At 41.6% G+C, this 18046-nt stretch overlaps 2 protein-coding genes across 3 annotated transcripts; both read left to right on the forward strand.

Moving 5' to 3' along the window:
* The first annotated feature begins 5754 nt into the window (after window positions 1-5754).
* Window positions 5755-8959, forward strand: pcdh20 (protocadherin 20). Its single transcript, XM_034543565.1, is given in 3 exon segments — window positions 5755-5805; window positions 5808-5897; window positions 6424-8959. Coding segments are annotated over 3 exon segments (2673 nt in total). The 3' UTR covers window positions 8956-8959.
* Window positions 8960-11311: 2352 nt separating this feature from the next.
* Window positions 11312-17854, forward strand: plp1a (proteolipid protein 1a). Of its 2 annotated transcripts, none has more exons than XM_034543404.1 (7): window positions 11312-11681; window positions 13674-13860; window positions 13993-14149; window positions 14464-14632; window positions 15467-15540; window positions 15653-15718; window positions 17550-17854. In XM_034543404.1, the coding sequence occupies exons 1-7, from the start codon at window positions 11678-11680 to the stop codon at window positions 17709-17711; spliced, it is 819 nt and encodes a 272-aa protein (XP_034399295.1). In that variant the 5' UTR covers window positions 11312-11677; the 3' UTR covers window positions 17712-17854. The 2 variants fall into 2 exon arrangements, with proteins under 2 accessions (XP_034399295.1, XP_034399296.1); XM_034543405.1 differs by lacking the exon at window positions 17550-17854 and adding an exon at window positions 16112-16294.
* Window positions 17855-18046: the final 192 nt, after the last annotated feature.

Raw genomic sequence — 18046 nt, forward strand, 5'->3', positions numbered from 1 at the left:
CAGTAGAGTATGTTACTGCATCTCGGCGCATAGAATGATATGAAATAAAATACCTTTCTTTGTCTCTTGTTGTTAAATAGAAATTGAAGCAGTTCGGATAATTTGCTGACGTTGATGTATTTGCATGATTTCTGCAATTCTGGAGTTTTATCCACATTGGAAAGTGCACTTTTGGGAAGTGGCTTTGGATAAAAGAGGACGTAATGTAATGGCACTAGACTTTTTTTTTATTTGGTTGAGGAAATAACTGACTTCCTCAAAACTTTAATAATTTACATATTTTAATAGTTCAAGATATTCAATTTTTCCGTTTTTTTTTTTCAAACAAATCTTTTATACAAAAAAAAAATGACATTACAAAAATGCAAATTGATTTTATAACTTTTATTCAATGAGCACTGGATCAGCATACAATGAAAGGAAGCGGTGCACTCAACAACAAAAAATATAAGTATTCATTTCAAAGAGATCAGTTGAAAATAATGTGTTAATAGACTTTAACATCCAGTGACTGTCAAGACATGTTCAACACTCGGATGAGCATAAAACTCAAAGTGCTCCAGATCTTTGAATCTGCCCACACCACCAACAGCACGAGTCAACTGGACACAGAGTGTAAGGAGTTGACAATTCGGTTTAATATCGGGAAAAGTGAAATCCTTTGAAAGATCAGACATTTTAGCTTTAAAAATGCAGTCAACTACAAATCCCAGAGTGCACTGCAATAAGAAAGAAAGAATATAGAGCATCAAAGTATAAATAAAATGTTAAATTAGAACTTGCGCTTTGTAGAGCCTGCTGCATTTGATTCAGTTCACCTTTTAAATAATTTTGGCCCAATCCAGCAGCAGTAGTGAGTGTTGTCTCTATTTCCAGTAATGTAGCTATGTAGGATATATTGTATAGGGCCAGACGTAAGATGAAAGGCAAATTGTTATTCAGTGGATAAGTTACTTGTTTTCATAGTTTGGTTTGAGCCAGTGACAGCTACAAACTGTCCCTCTGTAGGGGCCCAAGGACTTATTGTTATGTGCGCAGCTGCAGGGCACTGGACCCAAACGCCATCAACACTGGAAAAGGCAACTTTATTGCTCAACAGGATTCAAAACAAACAAAACAGGCTCACAAACATGATCTTCAATGATCTACACAAGACGAACCGACAAAGGGGAATGACATGAACAGGACTTAAATACAGAGGGCTGGTGCAGGTGATTGGACACAGGAGGAAACAATCAGGGACAGGGCAGACAATCACAGGGACAGGAAGTGCAGAGAAACAGAGGACACGAGAGACAAGGACTTCAAAATAAAACAGGAAACACGACAACACTACAGATCCTGACACTTACTTTGTGAACGAGCAATAGTTCATTCTCAGATGTACCTTAATGGTGAGTGGCGAGAAGGAATGGCTGAGAGGTGAGAGAGAATAGCATCGGCCCAATTTAAAAACATGACATATATGTGAAACAGAGGGATCAAATCCAGCGTTCCTTAGAGTTTTCAATATATCTTTTGTCATGAACGTGGACAAGAACATCAATGAAAAGATAATCTTTTACCAAAGGTGTGGCTCATGAAGAAAATACAACAAAAGTCTCAATTGAAAAGATACAATCTCGGCTCCCCTGTCTAGCTTAACAAAAGCTCTATGAAACAATATACAAATGTCTCATATCAAATTGCTCAGGATGATAGATGACTGCTCAGAAAACTGGAGGCTGTGGGTTCGATCCTCATGAGACGCAGTGAATTCTAAGGTCAAACACTGAAAGTAATGAAGTCAAATATGCTTGAGGGACTGAACTTGTGTGTCAGATGAGATAGCTCAGGGTAATTCAAGGCTGCTCTGAATATTTGAGGTTGTGTGTTGTATGTGGTGCAGTGCATTTTAAGGTTCAAAACAAAAAGTGAAGAAGTCGAACACTAATAGTAATAGCTAGTATTGCTCAATGTGAGAGAAGTCTGAAGACTGAAGGTTGTGCGCTCAAACCCTATGTGGTGCATTTGGAGGTCTCACACCCACTGTTGGCTCAGAAGGTAGAGCGGGTCGGTTGAGTGGTCCGAAGACTAGATAAAAGTCTATTTACCAAATGAAAATATCAAATACAGGAAGAGAATAGTAAGTGCAATTGGAATTGCTGGTTAGTTAAAAGGTGCAAAGGACGAGTTGGAGTTCTCGCACTAGTGTCCAGACCAACAAGGGAGCATGAGGCTGTGTATTGGTCAGACAGAAGGAGAGGTTTATGAAACAGAAAAACACAAACTGTTTTAATGAAAATGCTGCAGGCCGACCCAACATAGGGTAGTTAAGACCTTTGAGTTCATACAGCACAGGACGCTGAACGTCGCGGAGAAAATCTGTTTTGTACATATACATTTGTGTATGTGTATATATATATATATATATATATATATATATATATTAGTGCTGGGCAATAATGAAAAAAATTAATCGATTAATCGCATGATTTTTCTGTTATTAACAGCGATTAATCGCATTATGCGCAAAATTCAAGAATGAATTAAAAACTAGTGTATTACACACTTTTATTTTAAAGTAATGTTATCAGAAGTTAACATACAGAATATAAATCTGTTTTAAAAAAAATTCTGAACAGGTCAGGCAAAAAAAAAAAAAAAAACACAGCTGGAATTTACTGTGCAGGAGACTTTTAGTCTGTAAAGCCTCTGAAACAATAAAGCAGTTACACTAACCCCGCCACCATCTTTGTAGTCCGCTCTGTTTCATACAAATCAACGGTGCGTCTTGAGGCTCATACTGCTCTCTCTACTGCTTGCGTGCGTGCCAGAGCACAGCGGGACTGTGCCAGCGCGCAAGCAGTAGAGAGAGGGTGTAGGGAGCAGAGATAAAAGCGTCAGCTAAATGAAATGTAATGTAATGTCATATTATTACATTTGCATTTATAGCATTTATACTATGACTTTTCTTACGACTCTTTCATGGCATACATTGATATTTTATACAACATTTTCTATGGCATATTATATTATGACATTCCTCATGACATTATGATATTTGTGATAACATTTGTATGACACATACAATTATATTCTTATCATATTCTTTTAGATCATTATGGGATTTTCAGATTTTGTTTATGGCATACTATACTTAATCATACTGTAACTATAATGATACTATAATCAAAGTTAAAAGACAACGTTTTGCTTAATGGGTGTTTCCTTAATGTGAGTTCATCCAGCCTGTGCTTGTCTTAGATCTCGTCCACTGAACTGCTTCTGATGAGCCCCCCTGTGGTTCTCCAGCTGCTCCTCCAGCATTGTCATGAGGATACAGACACAAAAAAATACATTGCAGACAAAAAATCTTTCTAATAAAGGAATCATGTCATTTGACTGTTGCAGTTTCCAGCTGTGTTCAGATGGTAAATTACCTATTTCTGTGACATTGTGACTTGGCATCATCTGCCTACAAGGATTTTAGAATAATTTCACACACACACACATGCGAAAGATTATAGCCCACCCAGTCCGTTTTACCTGCTGAAATCCCTCTCAAGGGACAATACATAAAATGTTCCACTTGTCAAATAGTGACTACAAATCCTACCGTGTCACTGAAAGGTTATTTATGCTTCAGTCTAGAAAGTCACTTTAAGGCTCTGTCACTTTGCTTTGCACTGCAGCTTTTTCAACAAGGGCTCCGGTCCGATCGTGTCCCTTTCAGAAGCTTTGTAATTTAATATGGAAGAACAGGGTGTTTTAAAGGAGCTGTATTTAACATTCTGACTATTAATATGGCGGCTAAAAAATTATCTGCCATGTCAGACAATAGGTAATGTCTACCCAAGCAGAGCATGAAGGCACTCTCCGTCTGTGTGTTTTGCTACCAGAGCTTCTCTTGGCTTTGTTTACATATCCTGGCCAGCCGCACCTGCTTATAGTGCATGTTAGTGCATATGAGCGTGTCCACAAATCCGAAGTTGTATTGCCAACTAGGCATGTGTGCGTGACAATGCTGATCTAAGAGGCCACACACAATGGAATATCATAAAATTCACGACTACTATCATGTGGATTTGTGTAGTTTGGGCTTCAACCAAAATAATAAGTAGAATATCGTGTAATAAATAATGTGTGGATTATCCTCAGTGTACTAGGATAATATTGTAAAGCATGCACCAAGGGTGTATTAAGCAATTCATTCATATATATATATATATATATATATATATATATATATATATATATATATATATATATATATATATATATATATATATATATATGTGTGTGTGTGTGTGTGTGTGTGTGATTAAAATAAAAATCTGAGTTTCAATTTCTAGTTTATCTTTATTTATGGTGATATAACCATTTATACCGATTTATACCTGTCATACATATTTTGATTAATGTTTCCTGAAAACAGAGTAACATGATTGTGCATTACAGTGTTGAGGTCACATGCATAATGTGTAATACAAAAAGGAGACAAGGAGGATCAAAAATGGATTTGCATTTATGCAAACGCATAAACGCAAAGTGTGTTTGCATAAAGAAAAACAAATAGCCTCTGTTTCAATATTTTCAGCAAAACACTGTGGAAGGTGATGCTGTTACACTTCCTGTCAGCAACGGCGAGGGAGAATGGTCTTTTCGCAAATGTCCAGGATAAAAAATGAACTAAAAGGATGACACAGACGCCTCAATATGCTGTCACTCATGGTAATTGAATAAGCTCTCATCCGTTGGTTTGACTCTGACGACTTGTTCAATACCTTTTCTTCAAAGAAGTCCAGAAAAAAGACAGTGCTTAGGTCGGAAGATATTTTTCACTGCATTTTTGTACTGTATTCGTATATGGCTCTGTACCATAGACTGCATAGCTCTGTACTTAATTTGATGTTAATTTATGTATTCTTTCACGGTTTGTTTTTGTTTGTTTTATTCAGGTTACGGTTTGTGCTTTCACTCCGAAAGATAAATACTGTGCTGCACACGGCATATAGAGAACAAAACAGGCCGAAAAATGGCAGTAATAAGAAATATCATTTCAAAGTACTAGTTATATTTTATGATGTTATCGCCTTAAAACATGGGGGAAATATGATTTTGTGTTACTGTGGTTATATAAATGTAATTTATTAAGCCGCTATTGTTGCTAGACTGCATCGTTGCGTGCTTCCCTTGGGTTTTTTTAAACTGTTGTTTTTGAAAAGCGCCAGGAAATATGGTCTGAAGCAGAATATTTCAGCAGATGAAATATGTAGTGCATTTTGGAAATGATTTCTATCTTTTGTTTAATACATTTGGACTTTTGATTGAGTTAATTGACTGAGCATTATCTTGTGTGTGAGAAAGAATGAGGCTAACGCGTAATGTTTTAGTAAGTTATAAATAATAACATTATGAATGAAAGTGAGTGCAACAAACATTAAGCATTGTTCACACTGTATTGGTAAGACGTGATTTAGTTCTCTGTGTTTTAGAGGCTTCTGGTAATTTGGACAAAACAAAACAAAAAGCTGATTCAGAGACCACCTGAAGCAGGTGTGCAAATAAAAAACAGGTGTGTTAGCACATTTGGTAATAAAACGTGAATCCTGTCCCGTATAGTTTAGTACCAAGATGTAAACATAAGCCCCCCACACTTGCTCATTGTTTTATTATTGAGTGTGTTCAACTCTTGCAGGTAAACCTGTTGTTCCTCTGACTTCTCCTGTGTCAGTCTGCCTAGCTAGGTAAGTGTTGTAGGCGGGGCATGTAATGAATTCTGCCTTCAGCTGTGCAGGTTTAGGTTGCTGCCTGTCCTCAGCATTCACTCACTGCCGGGGGGAACTCAGGTAGCATGTGTGAGGGCGATGGGCCATGGGACTCCTGATAATATGAACTGGGCTGGACTACTGCAGGTCAGTGAGTCAAAAGCAATGCAAGGATTTTCCATTCTGATGGTTTCTAAATACTGTGTCAGTGCTTCTGAGAAAGGCTGTAACTGGAATGTTATTCCTCTGTGCAATTTGTTTGTGAGTAGCTGAAATGTTTTTCATTTTAAACATTTGACGTTTTTCTTTGTAAACATTAAAAGAAAAACTGATATTATGAATATTTGTGAAAATGCAGATATATATGCTAATGTTATTTTTATTTTTGTGAAGCCAAACTCATGCACATGTGCTGTTTGTGTGTGAGAGTAATTGAATGGAGATAAGTGAGGGATATCACATTACCTTCATTGTACAGTTGCTTGCTTTTAAAAGAGCTCACTGAGGCATTAAGTTTAAACCTTATCACCGCCAAGGAAAGCTTCTATATTCTCCCAGTTTGAAATGCAGCAAAAAGACAAATCAAACAAAGTATGATCAAACCAAAATCAAAAATACTGCTTCTTTTAAAAACAATGAATTACTGCTCACAGTTTGTCTCTTTTCTCGTCAGAATCTGCTGTTTGTGGTCTATCTGCAGCAGGTCATATGTGGTTCAGTCCGATTTTCTATCCCAGAGGAGCAGGAGCCTAATATTCTGGCAGGGTCACTTAGTAAAGACTTTCCACCTCCGTACCAGCTCCTGACCCAGGACTATTTGTGGGTGGACAAAAACACAGGGAATTTCTACACCACTGAGCAAAAGATGGATCGTGAGGCCCTCTGCCCCAAGGAGACAGAAGCTGAGGAATGCCTTATTTTACACAATGCTGTGGTTGGGCCCTCAGGAGACCTTATACAGTTTCTTGTGATCATAGAGGACATCAATGACAATGCACCCCATTTTGAAAACAGTGAAATACACCTGAGGGTGTCTGAGGACATGACTGTGGGGACCAGTTTCTTAGTAGATGACCAGGCTCAGGACAGGGATGCTGGAGAAAACAGCGAGCTGCATTATCACCTAGTAGATTCTGATGGAGTTTTCAGTTTAAAAGTGGAACAAGACGGGCGTCTCATCATGCTGGTTTTGCAAACAGCTTTGGATAGGGAGACTCGTGACATGTATCACATGGCACTTGTGGCCACCGACTGTGGCTCAGGGCCATTGAGTGCGACAGCAACTTTAATAGTCACAGTGACAGATGTTAATGACAACTGTCCAAGCTTTAGCACCGATAGCCCCTGTGATGTTACCATCCTCGGCGACTCCCCGAAGAACATGCTAGTTGCTCAGGTCAGAGCCACAGACCGAGATTCAGGCCTGAATGCTGCCATCGTCTACTCCCTCAGTCCCAAAGTCTCAGAGCGGGCCAAGGAGCTCTTTAGCCTCGACAGCCTCACTGGGTACATCAGACTAACACAGGACCTCCAGAGTGACAAATCCGAGGTGCTGCTGTTAAACGTGTTGGCTAGCGGCCATCACTGCCCCCCAGCAGACACTCAGGTAACCGTATCCATCCTCCCCAAGGCAAACCAAGAGCTGACGATCAAGATTGGGTTCATAGCAGAGCATCACAACCAGACTATGGTGTTACCAGAGAACCAGCCCCCCACCATCTTAGCTGTTTTAGAGCTTGAGGGTGACAGCAGCTTTAAAGGCTCATCTCTTGCCATTGAGAGCGAAGTGCCTTTCACTTTGAGCCCACAGAATGGCAAATATCTGCTTTCCACCATAAAGCCCCTAGACTATGAGATGAAAAGCGAACATTATATTTATGTGGTAGTGCAGGGGAGATCAGCTGAAGGATCTGTGATCATTTCTTCCAGGCGGGTGATCAGGGTGTTAGTGGCAGATGTCAATGATAATGCTCCACATTTCCTCCAGTCTCGCTATCAACTGGAGGTGGAGGAAAACAACCAGCCGGGGAAGTTACTGCTGAGGGTCTCAGCATCAGACGCAGACAGTGGATACAACAGCAGGGTGACCTACAGCCTGGACAAACACACATCTACCATCTTTAACATTGGCCCCGAGACAGGTCAACTGTCCGTGTCAGCCGTTCTGGATAGGGAACAGCAGGGTGTGCACACGCTCACTGTGTTTGCACGAGATAGCGGCTCGCCTCCCTTGGAGTCAGTGGCCACAGTATCCATTCGTGTTCTGGATCAGAATGACAATGCACCTGCGTTTCTAACTCCTCACTTCATCTTTTTTATCCATGAGAATGTACCACCGTTCGCCCAGGTGGGCAGGGTTGGGGTGACGGACCCAGACGAAGGAGAGAATGGGAACACAGAGTTGCATGTTGTAAACAGCAGTGGACCTTTTGTTGTGGATAACACCAAGGGGACACTGCACACCACCAACAACTTGGACCGCGAGACAGACGATCACTATGAACTCTACCTTCTGGCCAGCGATCATGGGCACCCGTTCACTTTGACTTCTGCTGCCAGGGTAACTATCTTTGTGGAGGACATCAATGACAACCAGCCAAAAGTGATCCTTCCAAGCAGCAACTCCTCGTGCCAAACTGTCTCTCCAGCAACCATTGCAGGCACCTTAGTAACAAAGATCTATGCTATCGATGAGGACTTAGGGCTGAATTCGGAGATTACCTACACTGTTGTGGCGCCTGAGTCGGCGCAAAACAGCAGCCCCTTCCGGTTGGATTCAAGGTCAGGGAACATCACCGTAGCTCAGCAACTCCTACAGAAAGACCTTGGAATGCATCACATGTTCATTGTGGTCAGAGATGGGGGGAAACCAGCTCCACTTTATACCACTATCTGGGTTAATCTCTTGGTCAATGAGAGCATGGGACCCTGCAACTTAGACAGAGTGCCCACCTGGACAGGGACATCGGACTTGGATCAAACCCCCTCAAAAGCCCCCATCTGTGAGGTGGAGGACACCAGGTCTGCACAGCTGACGCTGTTAGTAGGCCTGGGCATGATGCTGGTGTCCACATGTTTGCTTATGGTGACAATTGTTTTATACCTGAAACAGAAGAGAAAAAGTCTACAACAAAACAGGGGGGGACACGTTGAGGAGAATGAGATTCCACTCAGGCTGAAAGATAAATATTACTCTGATGATTAACAGAATAAAGCAAGCAATGTGTGTAATCCCCACTCGCACTTTGTCAAGGATGAAATCAGACTGTGAATTGAATACATTCTGAATATTTGTCGAAGGCTTCTTGCATTTTTATAATCAAATGTGTTGAAATGTTCATTCATTGTAAAATACATTGTAAAACTGCAACATTTTGTGGAAATAAAGTTGATCCATTTTCTGATAAGATGCCTGGAAAGCATAACAAGTTGAAGTGCAGTATTTGAAGTTACCAGCAGAGACTTGCAGACAAATGTAAAAGATTTGACATTTGATGTGTACAGTGTGGTCATCGTAAGATGGGGCATATCCCAGTGAGGCATTGCTCAAATACCAGTTATTATTGTCAGGGATTATTCCTCATGACCCCTGCAGTGATGAGAAGACTGAGGTAATGGTTCGCTAAGTTGATTGTGTCTTTCTCAGATTTCCGACTCAAAGTGATGGGGAGTCTAAAGTATTTAGACACACAAAGGGGTTTAATGTTCCAGAAGTGATGAAAGTCTCTCAAGAAGCAGCTCTGAGACCACCAGAGGAGGCGGAGCGTAGCTGTGGACAGGTGAGAGGCGGCAGAGAGAAGGCACACCACCATCTCAAGTCACCACTTCACACCTGTTACCCGATAGCGCTGCTTCTCACCGACAGCACTGGATCGCACCCAAAAGGCAGAAAACCCCTACTGTACTGCACCCAGTAACCCAACAGGCTTGTTGTTTTGATGACAGCTGTTTTGAGTGAAATCACACTGTGTTCAAAGAAATCGTTACAAAAGACAGTTGCTCGCATGTGTGGTATGTGCTGGGGAACAATTGAGATATCAAAACCAGGTTAAGTGATGCATAAAATATAATTGAGTCAGGGTAAAAATGTGTTTACAAATCTGTGAACACGCAATTACATAAAGAGGGTGGAATAATTGTTTTAGCTTTTACAAAAGAAAAATATGTTTTTTTTTATCTTTACGGTATCATAAACTATTGAGCGATGCTTTTAAGATACAGCTGCGTAAGAAGAAAGGAGGAAAGACATGAGTCCATGCCTGTAAAACAATGTACAACAAGCTGGTTAGTGCAGAACAAGGCTTGTATAACATGAGTGGTGTGTCTCTGAGGATTTCTGAGCTAGCAGCTAAAAAATAAATAATCTAATTGGGTTGTACTGTCACACTAACTGTGTTAAATTAGAAGAATTAAAAAGGGCCACATTACAAAGTTACAAATTGAAGAGTCATTTTGACAAAAAGAATTTCAGATCCCATTGGATTTAAAACATGTACAAATTAGTTGGAAACGGTGGTGGTTCAAAAGAGACATTTTTGACCTTGTTGAAAAAAATGTCTAACATCCTTACCGACTGGATTTTAGGACCATCATGTTTATATATGCTTTTTGACTAAACTGAATTTCCTCAAAAAAGAAATAGTATATAGTGGGATAAAACGTGTGTCTGCTAATGGCAAGAGAAAGCCTGCCATCTGCTGGACACAGATGAAGCCAGATCTGGTTCTCTTTATTTCTGGTATTGTGCCAGAGGGTGTAGATGAATCAGAGGGCAGTCTCTCACTCTGCCACAGTCAGGTCACCTGAGATCAGTAATGCTCTCCTGCCGCATGCTACTCTCTACTCACAGCACATCTCATTTTAAACAAATTATTTTTCTTTTACTAAAGCTGAACATTTAATAGTGGGTTATGGGGTTGCATGCGCTGACATGGACAAAGAGCCCCGCTGGCATCGACCCAAAGACCAGTGGATTATTTCCGAGATACACATCAGGGATTTTATGATCACAAATGACATAACAACCCAGTCTAATTAAAATAGCAGTGAGGTTTTTCTTATCAAAGGAACTCTGTAGTGATGATGTGAAATACCCCTCTTTGCCCCTCAACTATCCGGCTTAAAAGGCTTTATCTCAGTTGATTAATCCACATATTCATGGTCTATGAATGCCACTTCAAGCTTTCTTTTAAAAATAAAAAAAGGAACATCCCAGGACTAAATAGACCCATTTAAGAGATAAATGATAAAGCTCATATCAGTTTGGCCAGCTGGGATCTTCTCATGTTCAGTTCTGTATCTCAAACACTGCAGTCAAACTGATAGTATCTGACAATTTCCGAAGCCTGGAGTGCATCGCCTGACCGTCCACGGGCTCATATTGATGGTGTAACTTCAGACAGATCATCCGACCAGACATACAGCATCTCATCATTCCCATAGATCATCTGCATAATCCACAAGCTGTTTCTCATTTAGTTCTCATCAGGCTGAAAACGTTGCTACAGGCTTTTAAAACAGAAGGCCTTGGAGAACCAATGACTGGATGCCCTAGAGTTTGGGATGGTCAACTCACAGAGGAAGAAAAGTGTTTTCAATATGGGGGGAGAGACGTCCCCTCGTCGGTATTTGCATATGCAGTTGCAAGTGGCTCTCTCTATATGCAAATATGCGTCAACAATGAACTAAGGACATTTCAGCAAGCGCAAGAACCTTGACCTCCTCATTATTCTCCGCCTTGAAGTTCATTGAAAAGCGACATTGTTTCTTTAAGATTGCACTCGCAGTCACCAGCGGGTCTGTCCATTGTTGGGGGAACAGAAAGCGAGTCGAGGTTGATATACGGGGGCCGGAGACCAGTTGCGCATATCATCAGTGAACCAGCTGCGGTGCAGTCGCCGACGAGTCTTGAACGCATCCTTCCAGACATGGGTAAGAGCCTCCAGCTCCACTTATTAATTAGCCTTTAACAGACAGAATACGTCACATTATGAAATACTGCATTTTTATTTCACGCGATTGCACGCCGATATATGTGAATGGGGCTGTGGAAGGGCATCAGAAGTTATTAAGTTTCTTTTGTCACTTTTAGAGGTCGGCCACTCAGCGGCTGATGCTCCATTGATATTATGAGATTTATTTCATGCTTGAGGTGGCAGGGCTACTTTCAGAGCAGACTTGTCGCATTTGCTTTCCGTCGCAATCTTTCTCAATTTTTAAAGAGCTGAGCTTGGCCTCGGCTTTGCATTTTCCACCAGAACGAGGCCTGCTTTCACAATCGCGGGACTGCGTGCAGCTCGGGCTCAGAGGGCGCTGTAGCTCTTTGTTTGAACTTGTAATGTCATTAATTAGTTAATTGGCACAAGGTGCGTCTGGGGCTCCTGATGGTGTTTAAAGGGCTGGTCTATGTGCATGCAGAGAGCTACTTGTAGGCTGAACGTTACTCGTGGTGACCCGAGTTCTTTGGGACTTTAATGTCCTTCCTTCCTAATGCAACACTACTAGGGGGGGGGGGGTTGTTAGCTAGTTTTCTGACCTTATCAGTCCGGTTCCCTCGTCCATACCATTGTAAAGTTATGGCATCTGAATGACAGATCAGTTTGTCTCCCACATACTCCGAGCAGTTAAAGAGCCATCTATTTGCCCCTCCTGCCATCTGTGTTTACTGTAATGGTACCAACCACAGTCTGTCTGCCTCCATTGTGCCGGTCTGTGTGGATGCAAGCGTGTAATGGCACACATGCACACAGTAGCATTGTTTGTTTATAGCTTTGCCTTTTTCCATCCTCTTCCAGTACAGACCGCTCCCCACTATCGCGTGTGTGTGTGTGTGTGTGTGTGTGTGTGTGTGTGTGTGTGTGTGTGTGTGTGTGTGTGTGTGTGTAGCATAGAGGTTCCTCTGGCCTTTGTTTGCTTGACATTGGTGGCCCTTGTGCCCCCATGATGCTGCGGGACAAAGACTGTTGTCTCTGCAGTCACAAAAGCTGCCTCTCTCTTTCACTTTGTCTCTCCTCTCCGTCCTCCCCCTTTTCTCACACTCTCCATGCTGGGTAGTGAATGGTGTGAGCTGGGGTCAGAGCAGACAGCCCCATGCCCTTGTGCCTTTGGCATCCATTCAGCGGACACATGACCATTAAAGAGAATGCACCACTTTACCAAAGGAATCAAAGAGTTAACAGCTGCAGCTCTGTCCACAGTGTTGGCGTAGCATCAATTAAGATTTTTAAATGAAATCTTTATGTGGAGAAGGTTTGGGTTTTTTGTGGCCTGTTTTTTTTTTTTTAGACTCATTGATAATATTTCTCCCTCTAGTCCAGTTCAACAGAGTCTGTGTGGCGTTCACATCATTAAAGAATGACGGCGCTCCTCTGGATAATCCAACTCATTGTGCATTACTTGGATCTGTGACTCATCTAGCAAAACAGAAAAAATAAATGGAATAACTGATTTGTGTATAAACAGAAAAGTAATCCCCAATAATTATTCATAATTCCATAACAAGCATCTCTTTGCTTATTTTGAAGATGTCAACATGGGCTCTAAGAAACTCTTGTAGATATTTAATCTAAATGTTTTAGACTAAAGCAACAGATTGGTCAATAATGACAGTACACTTTGGTGAAAACCTGAGGTACAAGCAGCACAAACAAAATTCCCTTCACTGTAACGGGGAGAGAGAGGGGGGGGGTCAGAAAATCACATATCAAATCCATCTGCATGGCCAAAAACTGATGAGCAAATCTTTCTTAAATTTGATTTGGGTGAACTGAACTGAGCACATGTCACAAAAAAGAAAGATTCCGTCTTCACAAAGCACCTCCCCTATATTATGTTGTGCATCATTTGCACATTGGCACAAAGTCAGTCTGTCACGATGTGCTGTTAATGATGTGCCTTTCCCAATGCCATGTCCTGACCATCAAGGTTGCTATGACTGCTGTATGCGCTGTTTGGGTGGAGTGCCGTACTGCTCCTTGGTCGCCACACTGCTGTGTTTTTCTGGCATTGCCCTCTTCTGTGGTTGTGGGCACCAGGCACTCACAGAGACGGAGCGACTCATCGAGACTTACTTTGCCCGTAACCTTCAGGACTACATCACCTTCGCCTACTTGTGAGTGCTAAATTTAAGCATTTCCATCATTAGAGAGACCTTTTTTTAACCCCTGTCAAGGGATTTTCTTTTAGGTTCTTTGTAACCCTGAATTTGTACTGTTTTTTCTTTTCCCTTTTCCCTCCTTCTCAGCATCCAATATTTCCAGTATGTCATCTATGGTTTGGCCTCATTTTTCTTCCTCTACTGCATCATGCTGTTGGCTGAGGGCTTCTACACCACGAGCGCTGCCAAGCAAACCTTTGGAGAGTTCAGGAGCACCATGTGTGGCCGCTGCCTTAGTTCCTCGGTGAGAGAGTAAAAGGGGATTGGATGGGATTAATACACATATCACTCCCTTGTGGGTGCGGAGCAGAAAATCTGAAGGTTGCTAAAAAACCTTTAGGGACATGCAAAGATAAGCATGCAGTGTGTGGTTGGGGGGGGGGGGGGGGGAAGCTAAGTGGTTGGACGAGAACAGAGTGAGATAATAAGTAAAGCTTATCAGAAAAAAAGTGACTGGTCACTAAGTGAGTCACTACTTATAAAAGCCCTCTTTGATTATGTGCATCAGTTTATTATGATGATGCAGCCTAATGTTTATTCTGCTCCCTCCTTGCACAGTTTATAGTGCTGACATATGTACTCGCCGTGCTGTGGCTGTTGGTGTTTGCCTTCTCGGCCCTGCCTGTCTACTTCTTCTACAACATGGATGCCACCTGCCACACCATTGACGTTCTGACTGAGACGCCAGCGAGCATCAACCAGCTCTGTGTTGATGCTCGGCAATACGGTAACGAGACAAGCTTCTATGCCATGTGACACCATTGTTGTCTAAAAAAGACCTCCAGCCATCCCTTAGGCTCAGATGCTAAATGTTGACGTTGGCGTGCATGCAAACGCACTAGCAATGACAAAAACAGAGTAAAGCTGAGACTGATGGGAATGTCAGTAGTTTAAGCAGGTATTTGGTCAAAACTTGGACCAAGATATTGGCCAAATTTAAAATTGTTATGTTTTTGGCAATCCATCCAAGAGCTGAGATGGAAGTCAAAGGATCAACAAAGTTAAATAGGATTCATATTCTGGACACCATCTCTGAAAAAGATCTTTCCGTCTGGACTATGGTGGCGAGCCCGGCCAACAGTGACATCTCTAGAGCTCCTTGAGCCACACAATGACACACAATGCAACACTGTTGCACTGGGTGGCATGTGCTTTCATTACCATGAACATGGGCACGCAGCTGTAGAGTCTATCCCACATTCACTGTACTGATGCCGGAAATATTCACCACCTCTTCAAATGTGTATTAATCCGCAGCTGAAAATATTCCACAAAAAAGGGCACTATTTACTTATGTTTTGCTACATTTGGATAAACTACTGCTTTTTTATTTATGAACCTACAGTGTATGTATAAAAAAAATGCACATCTTCAATAGTAGGAGCTACAGACGAGGCAGGAAAGTCAAATAGTATTGCAAACGAAATGACACATTGATGGTTTTGGTCTTTTCATGGTATTTGTGGAAAGTAAGAAGAATATAGAACAATGCCATCTTCCTTTTTGATGGTCATTGTACTTAAGAGAGTAGACTTGAATGTGGAAATCTTATTTTTAACAGGGCTCCTGCCATGGAACGCTGTGCCAGGGAAGGCTTGTGGTATGACTCTGTCCTCTGTTTGCAAGACCAGAGAAGTAAGAACCACGACATAATTAAAGCTACAGTCACGTTCAACAATTTGCTGCAGTTTTCCTGACACGAAGACGCACGTCATCACCACTAACGCAAATCTCCATCTCCTTTTAGTACCGAATGACCTATGACCTCTACATTGCTGCCTTTGCCGGTGCGGGCATCACTCTCTTGGCTCTGGTGAGTGATTATGCTTCAGATGGGGATAATTTGGCTTCTCTTCCACAGTGGGGCACAGTAGTGGCATGGCTCATGTGACTCAGTGTAGGCGGTGAGGCATCTCAAACCTCCATGACTGATGACTTATTCTATTGCTCTCTGTTCCTCTTTCTCAGCTGACACAAACATCATAATAGTGCCGTAATGTCTGGTGGTTTTCCAGCCAGGCAAATGGTGCACCCATTATACCAGCATGCTCCATTACAGAAGCCGTTATACGGATGGGGATCTTCTGTCAAATGAATGTCATTAGCAGTTAATCACATATCTTTCTTGTTTCTCGAGTTCCTGGATGTTGCAGATTTTTATCCTCTTCTGTTCTGACACTTTCTGTCTCTGCTTGTCCTTCTATAGCTGACCTATACTGTGTCAACCACCTATAACTTTGCGGTTCTTCGGTATCTGGGGAGAAAGGGCATAGGTGCACGGTGTTAGGCTCACCAGCTTCCTGTCCACTCTATCACTACTACTCCACCACCAACATGGGGACGCCAACACTTCTCTCCTTCGACATCCTCTGCACAGAAACCACTTGTGGTCACGGACTTTTAAAAATGTCTTTTTTATATTTTTACTTTTTGGGAAGAATGTTACTTCTTTCTTTAGTGTGGGGTTGTCTACTGTTTTTACATGTTGGTCATCTTATTGGAGTATTTCCTATGCCATGTCACCAAAATATTTGTAAATTATTGTTCTTGTTGCATGCTGAGGTTAATTTCCTAAAATTAATTTCTGGTTCCCGTTGCATACAAATAACATCACTAATTAATTAACATACAGTATGTAAGAAATAACCATCAATTAGCAAAGGTTACAATTGCTACCATCCTTCACATCTGGTTGCCATGGTGGCAGACAAGCATGCATTTGCAGTCTCACGCTGACCTCAGGACTTTTCTCACGGGCTGGAGAAAAGCCTCAACAATGGAGTCATGCCCGTTTTAAAAACAAGCCAATAAGGAGCCAGTTGTAGGGGCCACCTGCGCTACGAGTCTCTGCCAAGGGTTATATTACATGTCAAGGGAGAGGGTCCTCCTGACAAAGAGGGTTAGACTTCTCTAAAGCCTCAATGCAGCTCTTCTGGGACACACACACACACATCATCCACAAGCTGCTGCATGACCCCCCCACCCCTCCCAATAATTGAAGTAATGGATTCAGAGTGAAGGCATTTTTTATGATTTTAAGTTTCTTTCTGACAAAGGGACTTAGGTGTTTAGTTCTGATCTAGAAAGGTCTGAAATTGTTTCTCATAATTTTGAGATGTCAGAAGCACTAGGTGCTAACTTATTGAGGGACCTCACGTTATTAGACCTAAAACGCATTGAGGTGTGACTCCCCCTGCTGTTAATGCATGACTGAGGTACTTTATAGATATAGTACAGCTTTGTTTTGTCTCTAATCCTTTGGGAATTTTGTTGTAGTTATTGTATAACACATCTTTTTACTTACTGTAGCTGTATTTACTTTTCTTTTTTTTACAATTTGGACATTACTAACACTCTTTTGCAGCATAAGTACATTATTCCATTTGGCGTAAACTTTACCAAGCTGTGAATGGATTTGTCAAATGGCAGCTGGCTGTTTGATTGTTGGTAAAATGTGATAATAAAAAGAATATTCTTTTGAAGTATTTTTGCAGTTCCTCTGAAAACATTTGTTCATATTGAAAGTGCCGTGTCTGGTGTTGTGCCACAGCGTATAACTGGAGCTCCAGCTCTGGCTTTCTGCCATATCTAGGGGCCAAGGTATTTTGTAAGGTGTCTTGTATTCTTTCCTCTCGTGTCCACAGGTGCACTGTTCCCTGCACTTGGCTGTGAGCCAGGTGTACCCGAGGAGGCTGGGGCACAGAGAAAAGGAGAGGAGAGACTACGACCTGTATGGGAGGTTGCAGAGGGACAGAGGGGGGACACTGTGCTCTCCGTACCCTGCAAACACATCTGATATCTCCTGACAAGCGCCTTTAGTTTTGCTGCAGGAGCCTCGTGATGACCCTCACGATTGAGCTGGTCATCAACATTATTTTGTTTGGAAAAGTGTACATCTTGATATTATTTTGGTAAATTGATTCCCTTTTATTTTGAAGTGTTTACTAAACAATAGGCTGTGTGTTCATGTCTAATTTTGTAAAATACAGGGAGTCAGAAAATGTTGTGCTTATTTCCTACAATGTGTTTTGTGTATATTTCCTTAAATCAGACATTGTTTTCTTTCTGGCCAGGTCTAAATTTACAGTATGCGGTGCATGCTTGGTTTCCTTTTGTAATGAAGTGGAAATAAACAGTGTTC

Source organism: Cyclopterus lumpus, chromosome 10, assembly GCF_009769545.1.
Source record: "Cyclopterus lumpus isolate fCycLum1 chromosome 10, fCycLum1.pri, whole genome shotgun sequence".
NCBI lineage: Eukaryota > Metazoa > Chordata > Actinopteri > Perciformes > Cyclopteridae > Cyclopterus > Cyclopterus lumpus.

Bases quoted from the DNA above. Each gene is read 5' to 3' on its own strand.
- plp1a (XM_034543404.1), top strand. The intron at 14,150-14,463 runs GTGAGAGAGTAA...CTCCTTGCACAG, and splicing joins GCCGCTGCCTTAGTTCCTCG to TTTATAGTGCTGACATATGT. The intron at 15,541-15,652 runs GTAAGAACCACG...ATCTCCTTTTAG, and splicing joins CTGTTTGCAAGACCAGAGAA to TACCGAATGACCTATGACCT.